Here is a 17,544-nt window from a genome sequence, read left to right as displayed (position 1 = left end):
AAAAAATCTTGTAAAGATTTTTTTTTTTTTCAAAATGCAAGGTCATTGCAGGATTTAAAAGCACTCTGGTATTTTTAATAATGAAGGTCAGCTTTAGTAGTTTAAAAAATGGGACTTCTGGAGTATGCCTACTCCAGTTAAGACAGCAAAAGGAATTTGGCTAAAACTGAGCTACCCGCAAATCAATTGTGAACTCCCAAATTTTCCTGTGGATCCAAGTTCAGCTTTCCAGATCCACTCTGGAAGATTCAAAAGAGAAAAAGTTTTTGCTCCTTCTACTGAAATATGTCTGAGAAGCTCCTAAATTGCCTCCCACAGCACAGCTTGGACGCCAGAGCACAGCCAGCCTGGCTTAGAGCTCTGCTGGGTGGGATAAGCAGGCCCTGATGAGGGAAAAATGTATGGAATGAAGTTGCAACAGTTTTTGCTTTTTTCAATCGAGGCGAGATTCCTGTGAATGTTGGGCAAATCCTGAAATGCCAAAAATCCTCCAGCTTCCCCAGACATCTACTTTATTAACACACACTTCTACAGACACACTTCAGAGCTTAATGCCTCACTTCTAACACTGATTCTGAGCAGCTCAAAATTAGTTTTGCTGCTAATTTATAACTCATCTTCCTCCCAGGACTAATGGATAGGTTATTTAATTTTGTGTATTTTTCTATTGCTTGTGCTGGAAAATTAGTCTTGTAAAGTGTCCCTTCCAGCACACAGATTAGAGCTGGGCAGAGCACCTGGGCAGCACCCAGCCCTCCCCAGGCAGCTGTTTGAGGCAGCACTGCACTGAGCTGTGCTGCTCTCAATGCTTTTAAGTTCAGATCTTTCAGCATGGCTAAAATCCATGCAAGTGTATGAAAGCCTACACCACTGAAAGCTCCACAAATATTTTCTTAGAACACTGAACTGCAGCACACCCTCGAAAGGCAGCGCTTTCTGCTGCCACAGGCACGGGCTCAGCTCTGTGCTGCAGCATCCACAGCGGCTTCCTCAGCAATGAGTCACCCCGAGAGCTGGTGGCAGGGTGGTCACAGCACCGGATTTGTGTGCAGCTCCTTCCACACCTGTGCTTTACACACTGTGCCCATGACACACAGGCTCCATGACAAAGGGAAGAGGAAATCTGTAAGCAGCAGCCAGTGCAGGCTCATCAGTGAAAGTTATGCCTCAATCTATGTGACATGAACGTTTTTTTCCCTTAAAATGGAGGGAACTTGGTGTAATTCTTAAAATGGCACATAAAGAGATTTGTCTCTATTTAAACACTTAAAAATGGGGAAGTGGCGATTCTGCCTCAATTCAAACCTTAAAAGTTCGTTGCAAGCTCTCATTTTAGAGGTCTACAACAGGAAGAGGAAAACTCTGAACCTGAAGCTGCTGGTTTGATTTTACAAGCAGCCTTTCACTAGCCCAGAGAGGCAGGGCTTTGGTCCAGCCTGACAAGCACACAGGTCTGAAGAGCCACCACTATGTGTGTCAAGGACATCTGTATGTGACACTTGCACTAAGGCACAGCAACCCCTGAAGGGACACTGAGAGCTCACAGGCACTGGAGACAAAGCCCAGAGGACAGCTCAGTGCTAAAATCCTGTGTCACCTGATCCCAACAGGAATCCCACTGCTCCACCAGCTGGAAAAATGCCCTGTGGGCCACCCCTGCTTTGGTTGCAAAGGCGATGTGAGGGTGTAGTGCTTGTCAGAGAAAACTTAGAGCCAGAGCAAAGCTGCAGCTTAGGTATTAATAGCTGAAGTAGAGAAAACCTATGGATTGTGGTAAATGAGTGTAACATTATTAGAAGATTCCAAATTCCAAGCTGGAGGAGGATGAGATGCTGTGTAAGACAACAACCACTAAGCAATGCAGGAGCAAACACCATGAAGAGCCCCAGACCTTATCAATAGTCTGAATTATTACTGTTCTAGACATAACTGCCCAGGAATTTCAGTGTTCACAGTCCCTCTTTGGACGCACCCAGCTCAGGCTGTGGTGCTTCCCTAAAGGAATCCATCCTTCAGGGTGTGTGGAACCCTGTTATGGGGCCTGGCATGTGTAATTCATGTACAGGTTTGTCAGGTGTTTATTATTTCTAGGGACAAAGGATGGGGGAGAGGGGGCATGTGGAGAAGGGAAAAAAGGTACAAATGCCTAGGGAAAATGCTGTGTCATTGTGAGTGAAAGACCAAAGAAAAGGTGGCAGGGTGCCATAGATTTTTTTTATGCTTTGGTTTTAAAACACTCACATACCAAAAGTTCCAAAATATAACTGGTTTAAATGCAAAACTGTGGCTTTTATTTCCAAACATACAATAAATAGGTCCACCACAACTAGCCTCTAACTTCATTTTACATGGAAGGATTTTAAAATTAATTTGTGCATATTTAAAAATTAAACTTCCCTTTGCACATAATTCCAAACATAACCGAACTGCATTACACACCAGCTCATGGTCTTGGCACTGTGACACAAGCAACCAATTAGAAACAGAGCTCTGTAGCCAGGAGTTGTACAAAAATTGCATTTTGAATTGTTGATAAAAGATCTACCAACAATTAAATCTTTTGCTGCAGTATACAAAAAAACTTTAGTACATAAATGTTGAAAAGCAAGTTGTCTTCTCTTCTGTTTCTGTAGAGACTGCAAGGTAAGTGGATTCATTAAGTGTTCACTATTTGCTATATGATACAATTTTCTTACCAAAATATCTTTACTGCATAGTAACATTCCATATTTTCAAATGCAAAAAGAGATTAGATGCAGTCTTTTTATTTTATCCCTCATCACTGAATTTAAAGATATTTTTAACCGCATCTCTGTTTCATCACAGTGCAGAAGGCCCTTAATATTTCAAGGATTTATTCAGTCATATTTTTAATACAAAAGTAGAGGCTGAGGAAAAGCCAGAGTAGTCTATACACAATGCACAATCTGTGTACATTCTGAAGCTGTACCTCTTCAAGAACTAGTTATACACTCTTCAAACAAATCCCTTTATCCAGCAATTCAAAATGCTTTAGATCAGAAGATTTATATTAGAATCAATACAATATATGCATATAAATACATTTATACCCTTCAGTTGCTAAACAACCCAGATGGCTGCGAGGATGTGACCTGAAATGGTTCTCCATTGGCCTGGGATACCAAATTACGTCGGCAGCTAACTGTTAACCAAGAGAGTCACAGTAAAACATGGAGATCTCTGCACAAGGTAGATGTGCCACAGCATCAGTTAAGACTAGAAATAGCAGGTGAGACCCTGGCCCCTTCAACAGGGCCAGGATTTCAACTTCTGTGAGATGCAACACACAGGCAACATTTTTTTCCCTCTGCCGACACTCCGTTCATAAAAAGTCTCAGCAGAACAACAAAAACCCAAAAAATACAACAAACCAAAGCAAAGGTTTTACAACTGCAAGTTTCCAAGACAGGCGCTGCAGCTTTCAAGAACAAAGTAAAAGTTTCATAATTAAAAAAAGAAGGAAAAAAAATCCAAACCAAAAAGCAATGTGCAAGTGTGAAACTCAAAAGACGAGAGCAGGGATCGATCTAGACCTCGGTTCAGGCTGAAACAGAGAACCCAACCTGCCTGATGGAAAACCAGTTCTCACTGCAAATCTCACCTCCAGCTGAGCAGGGCGTTTGTGTATCTGCATGAAAACACCGCTGCCCCACCCAGGACAGCCTGGGCTGGGAGGGACAGAGCCACCAGCACCGGGTCCCCACAGCCCCACGGGTGCTCCGGGGCTGTCACAGCACAGGGTGATGTGTTCTCAGGGCTCTCAGCTTGGCTTCTGAAAGGATGCAGAAATGTTGGCTGAGTATCCTCCAAAGGTGCTAGAGGTTTTAAGTCTGAAGCGTTTCTTCCCACAATGCCAGGTATAAAAATGTGTATCTCTTTAAATAATATTGCACATAAAAATCATCTTAAAATCTGTAGTGAAAGCAGGGTTGAAGGACAGTGTTTTCCAAAAGAGAATAAAAAGCTACCTGTACATAGTAAATTTTAATTTAAAGAACGCCAAGATTATTCAAAATCTAAGCACATAATACTGACAGAAAAATGTTAAATTGCACAATCTACATATAAATTAATTTGTAAATACTTAAAAGTTTTTAAACATTGAATACCCTCGATTTCACAAATCAGCTAGGTCACTGTCAAAGGATCAACTTAAGGAGTTAGAAGTACTTTCCCCCAGAAAGAAACAGAAACAAAAAGATTTGCAGTCTCAGATGAAGCACTGGAAAGAGTTAAAGCATTTCAGCTCAGAGGTAGTGCTAAACACATCCAACTAGAAGTCCATTATATTTGAACTATGATGAAATAACGTAGTAAAATGTAGAAAGACTATAAAATTTACAAAAATAAATAGTTCTGAATGCTTTAGAAAATGCAAGAGACTTTGTTGGTAAGTGTCTTGATCTGCTTTTCTGACCAAAAGAAAGCAAAGCGTGTCTCATTTTTAAAATATACCCATCTCTAAGAACGTGTCTGCAACCCACACAATCTAACTCTGCAACTTGACAGATGCCAGCTTGGCATAGACTCTGATATTAAAAATAAAGTGGAGGCTTTGTAAAAGATCACCTCATTTGAAATTTGCTTTGCATGTAAATTCTTCTGTCAAATTAAAAATTGCACATAAAAAAGTTTATTGAAAGAGGCATGAGGGGTGATGAGGGTATGTGCCCATTGTTCCACATACACCCTGGAAGGAAAATGATGATTGCACAGTTCTGATAAATAATTTTTCTTTTTTAAAATCTGCCACTTTTTTGGTTTGTAAGTTTTGGAATTATTTAGAAAATTCTACTATGGACAAATTATTATTTAGTTTGCTTTTTAAAGAATTCTTTACAGCTATTCCAGTGGCTTTTATCCTGAAACCAAATGCAAGTGGCAGTCTAAAAGTATCTTTGGGTAAAACAAGTATCAGGATCCAACGAGAATTTCCATGATGTGGTCCAACTCACTCAGATCTGTTCTGCATATCTGAATGTTGTTTGCTGAAGAAGAATTACAAGATGGGAAGGTTTTCAATGGTTCTTCTGTAGCAAGAGATGGTGATCTGGGTGGCATCAGGGGAGGGCAACAGAAGTCTGAATCATACATTGAAGTGTCAATATCTTCAAAAATGTCATCTATTGCCAAATCCTTCAAGTAACTGGTAGAATTTGAAATCTCAAAGGAACCAAACACACATTCAGCTCCCTTCAAATCCTGTCTGTCATCTTCTAGTTTCAGACCAGTATTATCTGGAAACTTTGGCTGGTCATCTGCAGTAGGAACCAGACAGGTAGGCGGGCTGATATCTTCCACAAAGTCCAAATCCTTCAGAATAGATGAAATAGCAGATGACATGTCGTCGTCTGAAACGATCAGCAGGCTGTTTTCAATCGGGTCCTCCACAGACCGCAGCTCGCAGCAGTGGGGCTCTTGCTGACCAACACCTGAAGGCAGCTGAAGGGAAAGGCCAGGTGACTCCATCCCTGTGTAGCTGTGAGAGGCAGGAGCAATGCCAGGGCAGATGTTCAGTGGCTGCTGGCTGCTCTCCTGCCTCATCTCCTCCTGGATCTGCCGCACGGTGTTGGCGATGAGCACGGAGCGGTGCAGGTTGGGCTCCACCAGCATTTTGTACGTCTGTAACTTGGTGAGGCACATGTTGAGCACCAGCTGCCTCTTGAGCGGGTAGGGCAGACCTCGACTGGAATCAAAGGCACTCGTGAGACCAGCCATGCTCTCCTCATAGTCACTCAGCTTGCGCTTTAGGCCTCTCCCCAACATGAACCTGCAAGACAAAAAATCTTGAATTAAACCTCGGCCAGGTCCAACAGACAATTCTGAAAACCTTGTAGTGTACAATGTATTGGTTAGCTGAGACTTTTGATGTCACAGAACATCAAGAGATAGAAAGAAATCCTATACAACAGTACTTTCATTGAAAAGATGCACTTTCCAGCTGTATTGTTTCATAGCAACTATTTTCCTAAAGAGTTAGTATATTTCTTCCATGTTTTCTGTTTTTTAAAAAGCTATAGACTTTTAAATATATATCTGACTGTCCACATGAAATAAAATAGATGCTTGTATTAAGGATCAAACTACAGAATATTTCATCATTTCCATTTTAATATTCATTCTTGGATACAGCAGGTCAGATTTCAAGCTAGTTTTCAACACCCATTTTGATCTCATTAAGACATTGTAATGTCTTGCTCAGTGTCTCTGAGAACGTGCATAGAGTTCTATGTAGGGCTGATTCTTCTCTTTTTTCCTTTGGTGACCCCAAATTGTACAGCAAGACCAACAGCAGGGCCACCCGTGGGATCCTTATATCCATTCCACATCTTGGTAGTTTGGTTAAATGCGGGAGGAAATCTGGCTGAGCTCACAGAGAGACAATGGTTGCTCGTGGCTGCTGGTTCACAACCTGACTTCACACTAAGAACATCAGGCAGGAAGCTATCAAACAGCATTTTAAAAGTGACCAGTTTTGGTAAAATTGTTAGGGAAAAAATATCATTTAGTTGCTTTCATTCTGCTTGGTATGCTCTTGCACTGAAATACAGTAGGTCTAGAACAACGTGGTACAAAAACCTGTACACACAGATCTAAAATATAAGTGATCCAAATAAATACCTGCTTGGGTACTTTGCAATTACCATCCCAAGTCTAAAGAGTTTTATTAGGGACAACAAGCCCTTTGCAATCACTCATATAAACAGAGAAAAGGAGCATACTCTGCAGAGAAAACAATGGTAAAATCTTAGTTACACACATCCTAAAGTGTCCATGAACACAGACACTTTGTTCCCAAACTATTAAGAAAAATTAAACAATCATAAATTAGACACCAGTGGCAGATTAAGGGCAGATCCTTCACGCACAATGATCCAGACCCTGCATGCTGCTGAGGGCCTCCCAACTTCCTTTTCATGTGAGCACTGGATGCTGCCAGCAATAGCTCAGCTGATGGCTGCAGCTGCCAGCCTGTTGCTAGACTTTTGGGGACAAGGAGAAGGCAGCAGGAGAAAGCCTCTCTTACTTTCAGGATTTCTCCAGATTTGCAGGGCTCCATCCATCTGCCCAGACAAGGCTGTTGGAGAACTCTGCTCCTCTGGAGGAACAGAAAGCAAGCAAGCAGTGCATCCTCCTCAGCAAGACACACAAGAGAAAACAGACAGCTGCTGCAGGATTTGAGGTGCCAGACTTCTCAACAGTAGACACTTTTTGGTTTTTTTAAGGATATATCTGGATGAAATTCAACTTGTCCTAGGACTGCATTTTTACTTTACAGGGAGTAGTCTGGTCTATCTTCAGTTCATTTACACAGTCAATCTTGAAACAGCAACAACCTTTAATTACTTCTCATCTTACCACTTCTGCAACTTTTTAACTTTGGAACTCTCTTTTTCTCCAAAATTTCTGCTAAAGTGCCACAGCAGGAGCTGAATCTCTTTAAAAACCAGAAGGTGTCTGAAGTGGTGTGTCTGTTCACCTGGGTCACCATCCCACACTGCTGATGTCTCACTCTCCCACTCCAGCAGCCCATTAAGAGCAAACAGACCCAGCCAGCCCCGAGCACTCCATTACAACAAAATCAGAACAAATATGGATACAAAGTTCAGGCACAAAGTAAAAAAGTATTCTGGGGAGGCAGTGTGTGTGTGAAGGATCCTCAAACTACTGACAATACAGTCAGTAACTGCTAATTTTTGACACAATCTATGGAAAAAAAAAATCACATTTACACTACAGCTAATTATACTGACTCTCATAGTGAAAACAATAATTTATGTAAATCATAAACTCACAATAAAATTGTGAACTCTCCATTTCAAGTAACATTTAAATGTTGTGTACTACCTCAAAGCATCACTCTAAGAAAAAAAATTATCCACCAAAACAGCTGTTTCTTTGCTAAGCACCATCATTCCCATACACTGCACACTAGTGGGGTTTGTTTTTCTCTCAATTAATTAAACAGACCAAAATTTACACCCATAAGGGAGTGAAGATATGACCACACAGGAAACAGCAATTCTGACATATCACACATTCAGAATGCTTGGTTTTGATAATTTACTGCTTTTAGTATGTTTTTAAAATACACATTTATACTTTGTTAGACACATAGAACATACTATTCTTAACTTTTTGAATTATAAAAGCATTAATTCCTAACATCTTAAAAATGTGCTACTATTTAAATTCTGTAAGCAAGCAGACTATAATATGCAAGGATGTATAATTTCATAGAAACAAGTATGACATGTTTTACTTTTTAATTCAAATGGTAGTCTTGTTAGACTAAATACTTCATGCTCATATAGGCAGACATCCCTCTTTTCATTCCTTAAATTTCCTTCATAAAATTTGTCCCAGAGCAATTTAGAAGTATTTAACAAAGCTTGAGTATGACAGCACTTGACTATAAAAATGAAGTGCAATAAACACTATTTGCTCCAACTTCAAAATGTTTCTACTTAACATACTCCCTACTCCCAAGATGTGTTTTTAAAATAAACAAACATAGTACTACCTTACCTTTTAGAAATTCTGTCTAACATTGATTTATTTCCTAACAGGAAAGATCCCCTACTCTCCCCTCTGGGACCTAGATGACTTCAGAAGTTACACAGAAATTTGTAAAAGGCTAATAAAAACCAGAGTACCATTGGTACAGTGGATTTAAAAATGACTAGTGTCATGGTTGCTACAGGAGACATTAAATTTCAGTTCTTGTCAAACACACTCAGCTGCTGACCTACAAAAGACACAAAGCCCCTTTGTTAGCAGCTAATCTACATTTTATCAGGCCTTTTGCTTTACTTTCTAACACCAGAATTTCTGATGGGATCAGATCCTTAACACACTACTGTGTATTTTCTAAGTAGCTTGTTCTTCGCAGGGCTGGGTACTGGCACCTCAACCCAAACCCAAAATTCACAGTCAGATGCTCTCTTTCACAGCATTACTTTGCAGCAGAAGATGCTGATGGCATTATTTAATTATGCAATGCTTATTCCACTTCAGTTTTTGGTAGCAAGGCAAACAAGCAGCCGTGCACACACAAACCCCCAGCTGCCTGCTCAGACCAGGAGCAGTGTCAGCCCTTCCATCAGCTGACAGCAGGGCACAGCCAGCTCAGAGCAGCACAGTCTGGGCACACCGAAGCAGTCTCCAGAAACTGCACTCTCCTTACTCCAGCCTAATTCCAGGAACCTACTCACATCTTAAAAAACTGGATCAACTAACAGGATTTTGGGATGTGCCAATCTGATAACTCTGTAATTTGTAAGTAAATAAACTGAATAAAAATTAAAAGTTTACGCCGACTTCAAATGTGAGGTCTGTACATAGCTGTTCAATTATAAAAGCAACAAGCTCTAAGTCACCCTTTTCTTGAACTTGAAGTTCCACAACAAAAATTTTTTTTCTGTTCAGATGATCTATTTTAAAATCTTTTGTCATGAAAAAAACAGGAACAATGAGGAGCAACACATCTCAACATTTTTCCTGGCATCTTCTCATTATTCTCTCAGTATAGTAATGAGAACTGAGCCACAGGCCGTTTATGGCAAAATGCTTTTTTAAGGAAAATAATTTTTCAGATATAGAGAAAAGGAAGCAAAGTGAACTCAGTATTTGGGAGTACCAAACTCTCTATTCACATCACTGAACTACAATTGAGTCTACACAGAAATTCTGCCCTGACAGCATGTTCCTCAGTTCCTTCGAGTCTTCCATGGAAGACATTTCACTGCAACTCCTCCCTGCTAAGAAGAGAAGAAGCATCCAAGCACTGTAATCCTACACCATACCACGGTTTGAAAAAACCTGGGAGGAAAGAAGCACGTCCCTGGTTGGCAAATCCACACAATACTAAACAAACTGGCCTGGTCAGGGTGCAGCTACTCAGAAGAAACATTCCAGGCTACCAAGAAAAATCCACATTGCGACGTGTTGTGGACAATACAGGGCCTGTGCCACCATTTCAGCTCCATCTGTCACACGGTCTGACAGTGCAGCTGCCACTGACACATGGCTGGGAAGTACAGCTGGGAACACTCTCAAGGAATAAAGCAACATGTGAAAACCCTCAATTACTTCTATCTGGGCAAACTACTACTTAAAAACTTTTTTGGAATATGAGGGAGAACTAAAGAGAAAAGTTAAACAATGTTTAGAACTCAGGACATCACAGAATTTTAACTTTTAGTAGAGAAGAGCTTATAAAATAATGAGTGAATGAAACATGGCTGCCATGGTTAGTATTGTCTGAACACAAACTTCTCTTGCATAAAAATGAGCACTGTATTAAACTACACAACAGTTTTTTATTTACCACTAAATATGTTTAAATAGTAAGATCATCAGCAAAGTACCTGCCCTTCACTATCCAGGTAAAGGTAACTGAATTCACAGTGGCACCTTTTGGCTTTTCTTTTTAGAGTATTATTACATTCAAACTTGCTTGATCCTTTCTGTACAGCCACACTGCTGTATTTTTCAGCCCAAGACTGTCTCAAAGTGAAATACTACTTTTTCTTACAGGACAAAAATACCAGCTTTGCAGGTGTGTAAGCGTCTCATGAATGAAAGCTGCCTGTCCAGTTTGCAGTAATGCAACTTATGTATTAAAATAAAATTTAAGAGACTCCTTGCTATTATAATTTGGGCAATTCCCTTTCAAAGTCTCCTTTGCCTTGTAACTGTAGAAACCATGTAAGAGTAAAGACAGACTCTCTGGGCTGTAGACTTGTGTTAGTGACTGACCAAGGCTGGCTGATAACCTGGTATTCTGCTCTCCCCTTTCTTCATGGACACATGAAGCACACATCCATCTGCAGGAGTGCAAAGGAAAACAAACACCCCAACAGTTTTGGCTGTTCCCCAGAATTATTTGATGTATGCTGTACACTATTTTTAATGATAATCTTTCCCCTACCTGACACACATTTTTAGGCAACACAGCTTCACAAGCAGTTTTAATTAAGTGCTAGACTGGCCCTTGGCTTGTATTTCACGTAGAAGAAAGTGCACAAGGAAATGGAAAGGCTGAAGGTGCAGTTAACAGACACAGCACAAATCCCTTCCTCCCATCCAGGCTTAGTGCTGATCACTTGGACATGCCTTACATAACAGTGTAAGCTGTCAGAGCACACAGAACATCTCTGATCTGGGGTCCCCATCAGGTGCTGGAGATCCCCACACTACATCTTGGCTGCTACCCTGAGCAAGTGAGGGAAGGACTAAATGCCTTAGGAAACACCAAATGAAAAAAGCTTAGACCTGAAGATACTTCCAAATACACAAAAGTGTGTTTAAGTCCATTGCCTCCCCACCCCCCTCAGCCCTGCCCCAGTTCAGCCAAGATGAGTAACTGCTGGAGAAGGCACCAGTGACTAAAAGTGTGCACACAGGGAGGAGTGCAGTCCTACCAGCTTACTCCCATACCTAAACTCCTATGCAATAACTTCTTCACAGGAGTCAGAAATAACCAGAAAATGGCTGCTCAAAGAAAGAAGACTTAATGTCAACTTTTTTGGTCAACAAATCCTGACCTACAACACACCCACAGTTTGGTACAAAGCAACTGGAACACAGAACCAAGATATGCCACTGTTCAGACTCAAGAAACGCCAACAAAAACAACAAACAAACCCAAAAACAAACACACACAACAACTCTGCAAACAAAACAGAAAAAAACCCACACCTAAGGATTTCCCCACATTTTGAAAGTAAGACTAGCCTGAATAGCATTCATTAGGTACAGGAAAGGAATGAGAGGAAGACTGAGTTTAATACAGAATTATTCTGAGATTAAAGTTCCCACTGTCATTCACTATGTGTGGAAGTAGAAAATAAACCTGTATCATACACAAATATTTTAGGAGCTAAAGTGATGTTTAGGAAGCAACTGGAAATAAGTTTTACTTTGATTTAACAGTTAGTTTGAATCCCCCACAACAACCTGTTTATGTTATGTCTCCTGGGATCTGGAAAATTCCTGAACTTAAGGACATCTTTCTAAGTTCCTTACTCTCATTTCATGTCACAAAGCACTGATAAAAGCTTTGCTTTACAAACTGTGGCAGCTGAGTTTCAGAGCATGGCATTTCACTCTGGAGAAGGAACTCCTCTGTTAGGATCTGTACCTTCCACAGCTAAAACAAGTGGGCTCCAGTGCTCAGTAGAGAAAAACTTCCATCCTTAAATAACCCCAAACTCAGCCACTATCACTCTTGTCTGTCACTTCTGTATCTTGTTCCACATTTAGTAATAAATCTCATGTGTATATTTTCTATGGGAATGTGTTTAGCAAGGTTTTTCAGGGATTCTGGGTGGATTTTTTTTTTTTTAATGGAAGAAGGGCCTGGAATCACTTAAACTAAGAACCAATACTAGTTGGCAAAAGCTAATACATGATCAAGAGTTACTAAACCTAGAAACTCCCATAGTAAAACTAAACTATAATTAAATGAAAACATAAGACTCATAAAGGACACAACAAGAACCAAATCACCCTGGTTCCACCAAAGCATCTCACTGGAGAGACAAAGGATTATTAGAGCTGCAAATGCAATGACATCTTCACAGCTTGTTCTAGTCTACTGAACAGCTCTCAATCCCACATTTGGTTCAAACAGAGATACTAGATGCATTCCCATACATAACACTGACACACATTTTAGGGCTACAGTGATCTAAAAGATCTACTAATAAAGGAAGTTACAGTTTATTAAATATTAAAAACTGGCATGCCCATACTTTAACAGAAAAACTGGACCATTAACAGTAAAGCAAACAAGAAAAAAGCTCTTTTCCTGATAGAGGACTGGGCATTTTTTATTTCAGTAAGAAAATTCAACGATTTCTGATTTGGTTTCTCTTGTAGTACACAATGTTACTTCAGTATCCAAAGTGCTACCTTCTCACAAGACAAAACTGCAATACTCAATTTTAGCAGCTGAACAGTGGATCTTGCCATAAGACTGACATCTTAGTTAAGCAATTTCCCATAAGAAGGTGATCTTAAGGTAATATGCTTTATTGCATTGTAATAATTGCCCCTTATCAAGGAAAAAATAGTAAAGGAAATTCAGAACACTCAAACCAAAGTTTTTACCTCACTTTATATTATATATCCCTCTTTTAAATGATACATTTCAGTTTACCATTCTAATCCACATATAACATCTGTAGTCTGTTATCAGAACATGTCCTATGACTGTAAGATACAATTTCACAAAAACAAATAAGTAGTTACCCTTAGAAAACAGAAAGGAGTCCAGGCAGGAAGATTCTGGAATTTGCATAAAGCGTGGTCATCCAAAAGTCTTGAACTATCCCAGAGGCCAAGCCATCCACCGAGGTAGGATGATGCGACTTAAGAGGAAAAACAAAACAAAATCAGAGTATTTAATTACATGTAGTGGGTTTTGTATTTTTTTTAACCAGAAGCATTAAGCACACAACTGAATACAACTTTTTAAATTATTTGCGGTAAATTCTATTAAAGCAGATAAACATGGGTTAAGCCCTCTAAAATTCATGAATACACTGAGATAAGAGTACCTAACAGTTTTACCTGTGAACACATAAAATGTGGAAATTATCTTTTGTAAATGGGTACTACAAAATACTGATCCTCTAAGCATTAGGCTTTATGATAAGGACATGCACTGCTACTTTCTCATGTTATTGAACACCAATTTACAATTGCAATGATCTCCAAAATTACATAACCAGGAGAAAGAATACCATGCATTGTGAAGAACTACATTTCAGAATTATCCCCTAATGCTTACAGGCTGCAAAAGCAGTTAGATTTTTATTTAATTCCCCAACTTTCCTCTTTTTCAGCATACACAAAACCAGTATGAGAAGAGGGTTGACAAGGTGTCCTGTCATTGTGTCTAATGTTCAATGTGGCAGCATTTCCATCAAACCCCTGATATAACAGCATCTGCAGTATGGCTAGAGACACATGGATTAAATCATAGATTAGCTCAAGGCATTGCTAACTGGGAAGTGTGAAAAGGCTGAAGTGACAGCAAACTATGGGCTAGGCTAGGAAATGTGGAGGGAATCGCACGATCCATGCTCTTGAGGTCTCACCTCCACCTGGAGAACCAAGCGGTTATGAATTGCAAGGATTGAAGCCCCTGCAGGGGCTAACAGCCTGCAGCCAGGATCGGCTGTGACATGCCTGTTTGTGCACATCACACACACAGACACCTGACCCAGCCACGGCAAAGCGCCTCACGGATGCACCGCAGGAGCAAGGATCAGTACTGGCCGCACCAACACAGTCCTTCGTCACCAAAAACCAGGGGGTCATACATTATTGCACAAAGCTTAAAATAATACATAGTGAAAGGCAGTCTTACATTCAGACAGACGGGCAAGTAAACGCCTACAGTTCATCTTACATAGCAACTCATAGCCTGATGCTACCAAAGGGCTCCTCCGCTTACGGAACCTCGGAACTGTAAAAATGCAGTAAAACAGCAGTAAAACGCCCGTGACCTCAGCAAGCCACATCTAACCCACAGCAACAAACACATTGACATCTCCCTCCTCCTCCTAAAAGCGGACTTCTTTCCCAGTGTAACGATATCCACGCTATCTGTAAATAATTAGGAAAAAAACAAAAGCCCCAAATAAAGAGACAAATGAAGATTCATAACCTATTTGCTCTGAAACAGCAGGACTTCAGGTGGTCACTACTGAGGTTCATTAAAGTGTACTTGTTAGGTCACAGGGAGAGGTGTGCAGTCACTGCATTGTCTATACACTGAATATAAAAACACATGTTTTAGAGTTTTAGGATTCTTTAATGCTAAAACAACTTCACAAAGTTAACAAGCACAGTAAAATCATGAAAAGTTTTAGATTTCAGCACCTTAGCTAAAAAAACCCCAAACCCAACAGTATTAGAAGCACTGGATAAAAAAATAGTACTGTTACTTGTGTTTTAGAAGTCCAATATTTTGATAGAAGGAGATGAAGTCAAGAAGTTTTCAAATTAAATTTCTTTATTAGATACTTCAAAGGATTCCTGCAGGAGTAACTGTGGAGGTTTTGACTTTTGCCCTGTATGATTTCTGGGCACACTGGGTTAAGTGTCAGCAAGAAGTAGAAAAGTAAGGTTATTAGGTGTAATTTTTACAATCTGTTAGGGGGAAAAAAAAAACAACTATAAAAGACACGGTAGCTGCAAATCATTATGAATTATATCTCTAGTGGATTATTTTCTGTCTTCCCTTCCTACAACGTGTTTAGGGGTCACGTTAGTATTTGAGATTACAGCATCATTTCCATGTTAAAGGTATTTCCCACATCGCAGTTAACTGCCCGAACTATGGAATTTCAGCCACATCAAAAATAAAGTGGAAAACTACTGCATGAAGGTTCCCACCTATGCTTTTCGAAATGAGCATTCCAACACAGTTCGAAAAATTCCAGGCCTAACTAGGGCAGAAATTATTAACTGCACCTATTTGCGAGCTTAATCTGCAATACGCACAGAGACCAATCTTACGCTCCTCCAGCCCCATCCACCTGCTCGCAGCCCACACTAACACGCGTTCACCAAGCCAAGCAAACCCTGCTATTAAAAATGAAACTGCAGCTTACACACAAGTCGCAGCTACGGAGCGGCAGCGATCAGGAGCGCCAGGATGGAGCCGCCGGGATCCAGGGAAAGCCCTTTCCTGCCGCGCTCCCGCAGCCGCTCCCGCGGCTCCTGCCACCATTTGGCCTTTGTGGAAGGAGCCTCGGTGCTTCCTGCGGGCGTCCCGCCCCCCCCGCGGCCGTGGGCAGCGGTAACCAGAGACAACCTTGGGCTTCCCGAGCTGCGAAAAGTTACACTCCTCCCCCTTCCTCCGCCCGGCTCGCTCAGACCCCGGCCGGGCTAATTATAACTGCGCGAACAACTTCCACCGCCGGCCGCGCTCCGGGCGCTCCCCCCGCGCCCGGCCCGGCTCCCCGGGGCCGCCGCGCTCCCGGCCAAGGCTGTGAGCTAAACCTGCAGGCAGGCAGCCCCTGCTCCTCCCGCCGCCTCCCGACCGGCGCCCCACCTGGGAGCAGAGGAAGCCCTGCTCGCTCGCAGCCGGCCGCGCTCCCTCCCTTCGGCGGGGCTGGGACTCGGGCCGGGAGGAGGCGGAGGCAGCGCCACCCCCGCCGGGCCCCGGCAGCCTCCGCTCCGCCCTTCCCTCCGCCCGCGGCTCCCGCGGGGGGGCGCTGCGTGCGCCGCGCGCGCCAGCTGCCCGCCCTCCCATTGGCCGGCGGCCCTTTCAACCTGCCCGGCAACCATTTTCTGACTGGCCGGCGAGCCGAGGGGGCGGGGCTACGACTGGTCCCGCGGCGCCGCCCAATGAGCGAGCCGGGAGAGCCGGGGGGGCGGGGCCGCGCGCCGGGCTCGCCCAATGGGGACGCGGGCGCCGCCGAGTCCCGCGTTCCCCGGCGCGGAGCTCCGGGGGACCGCACTGGGCTCCGCACCACGCCGGGCTCCGCACCACGCTGGGCTCCGCGCCGCGTCGGGCTCAGCTCCGCACCGCACCCCACTGGGCTCCGCACCGCGCCGCGCTCGGCTGCGCACTGCACCGGGCTCCGCATCGCGCCGCGCCGGGCTCCGCTGCTGCTGCGCTTTGAGCCTCGAAAGCACCGCGGAGCCACCGGCCAGCCCTCACCCAAGCCCACAACCACCCCGTCTCCCCTCCCCCCGCCCCCTTTTTTTTTTTTTTTGTATAAACTCGCAGTCCGTCTGTGACCAGAAGTACCAAATTTCAGTAAAAGGCGCGCCCAGGGCCTCCACAGAGCAGCGTTCCTCCAAGGCCCCGGTGCCAGGCCTGTTGGGAAACGAGGCGCGCACGTCTCCCGAGCAGCCTAGAGCTGCGTCAAACATTGCACAACTCTGCCATGAATATTCACTTGGGTTTTTTGGTTTTTTTTTTCTTCAAAGATGAGGTGGTTTTAGCCGTGCTCAAACCTCATATTTGCTTTTCACGGGCATTTGCGTAATCAAGTTACATTGGCACGAGTGTTTGTACAAAGCAGATTTCAAAATCTGACATTGAAGTATTTGTAAAGATCGATCTTGATCCTTTGTCGAACCCTGCCATGGGTTGGTTACCTGATGCATCCCCTAAAAGCTGCTTGATCTAAACCCATGTCTGGAAGAGCCAATCTCTGGGACATTAATACCAAACAAAACTCAAGGACATTTGCACAGACGGGTTCCTACATGGACAGCAAGCACAAACCAAGCTCACACACAATGTTCAATGCCGGTCTCATAAATACTACAGAAACATTTGCAACTTTCTGGTGGAGATACACTACAACTTCAATGAAAGATCAGCTGCTTTTTGTGGTTATTCTGCAAAGGAGATTTTTTTCTTTTAAACCCTCAGGTCCAACAGATTTTAACCCTTGTGTCTCCTGATGGGCGCTCGTGAAGGGGTAGGAGCGTGCAATGGGGGCGAAGGGCAGAGAGGCAGAAAGCCAGAGGTGACCCCCATGGGTCCCT

The 17,544-nt window shown here is 42.7% G+C and overlaps 1 protein-coding gene across 8 annotated transcripts; it reads right to left on the bottom strand.

Annotated features, from left to right (window-relative positions):
* Positions 1–2,261: 2,261 nt before the first annotated feature.
* On the bottom strand, positions 2,262–16,229 carry LOC120503751 (SERTA domain-containing protein 2-like). Of its 8 annotated transcripts, none has more exons than XM_039712605.1 (5): positions 16,094–16,110; positions 14,702–14,808; positions 14,402–14,500; positions 13,279–13,397; positions 2,262–5,791 (listed from the first exon to the last, which is right to left on the bottom strand). In XM_039712605.1, the coding sequence occupies exon 5, from the start codon at positions 5,785–5,787 to the stop codon at positions 4,936–4,938; it is 852 nt and encodes a 283-aa protein (XP_039568539.1). In that variant the 5' UTR covers positions 5,788–5,791; positions 13,279–13,397; positions 14,402–14,500; positions 14,702–14,808; positions 16,094–16,110; the 3' UTR covers positions 2,262–4,935. The 8 variants fall into 8 exon arrangements, with proteins under 8 accessions (XP_039568539.1, XP_039568538.1, XP_039568537.1 ...); XM_039712604.1 differs by lacking the exon at positions 16,094–16,110 and adding an exon at positions 15,651–16,018; XM_039712603.1 differs by lacking the exon at positions 14,702–14,808 and having other exon boundaries at positions 16,094–16,221.
* Positions 16,230–17,544: the final 1,315 nt, after the last annotated feature.

Source organism: Passer montanus, unplaced genomic scaffold (assembly GCF_014805655.1).
Source record: "Passer montanus isolate IOZ18808 unplaced genomic scaffold, ASM1480565v1 scaffold27, whole genome shotgun sequence".
Lineage (NCBI taxonomy): Eukaryota > Metazoa > Chordata > Aves > Passeriformes > Passeridae > Passer > Passer montanus.
Note: the sequence above shows the minus strand (reverse complement) of the source record. Positions and strands in the feature narration are given on the sequence as shown.

Excerpts from the sequence above, each read along its gene's own strand:
- LOC120503751 (XM_039712600.1), bottom strand. The coding sequence starts at position 5,787 with ATGTTGGGGAGAGGCCTAAAGCGCAAGCTGAGTGACTATGAGGAGAGC.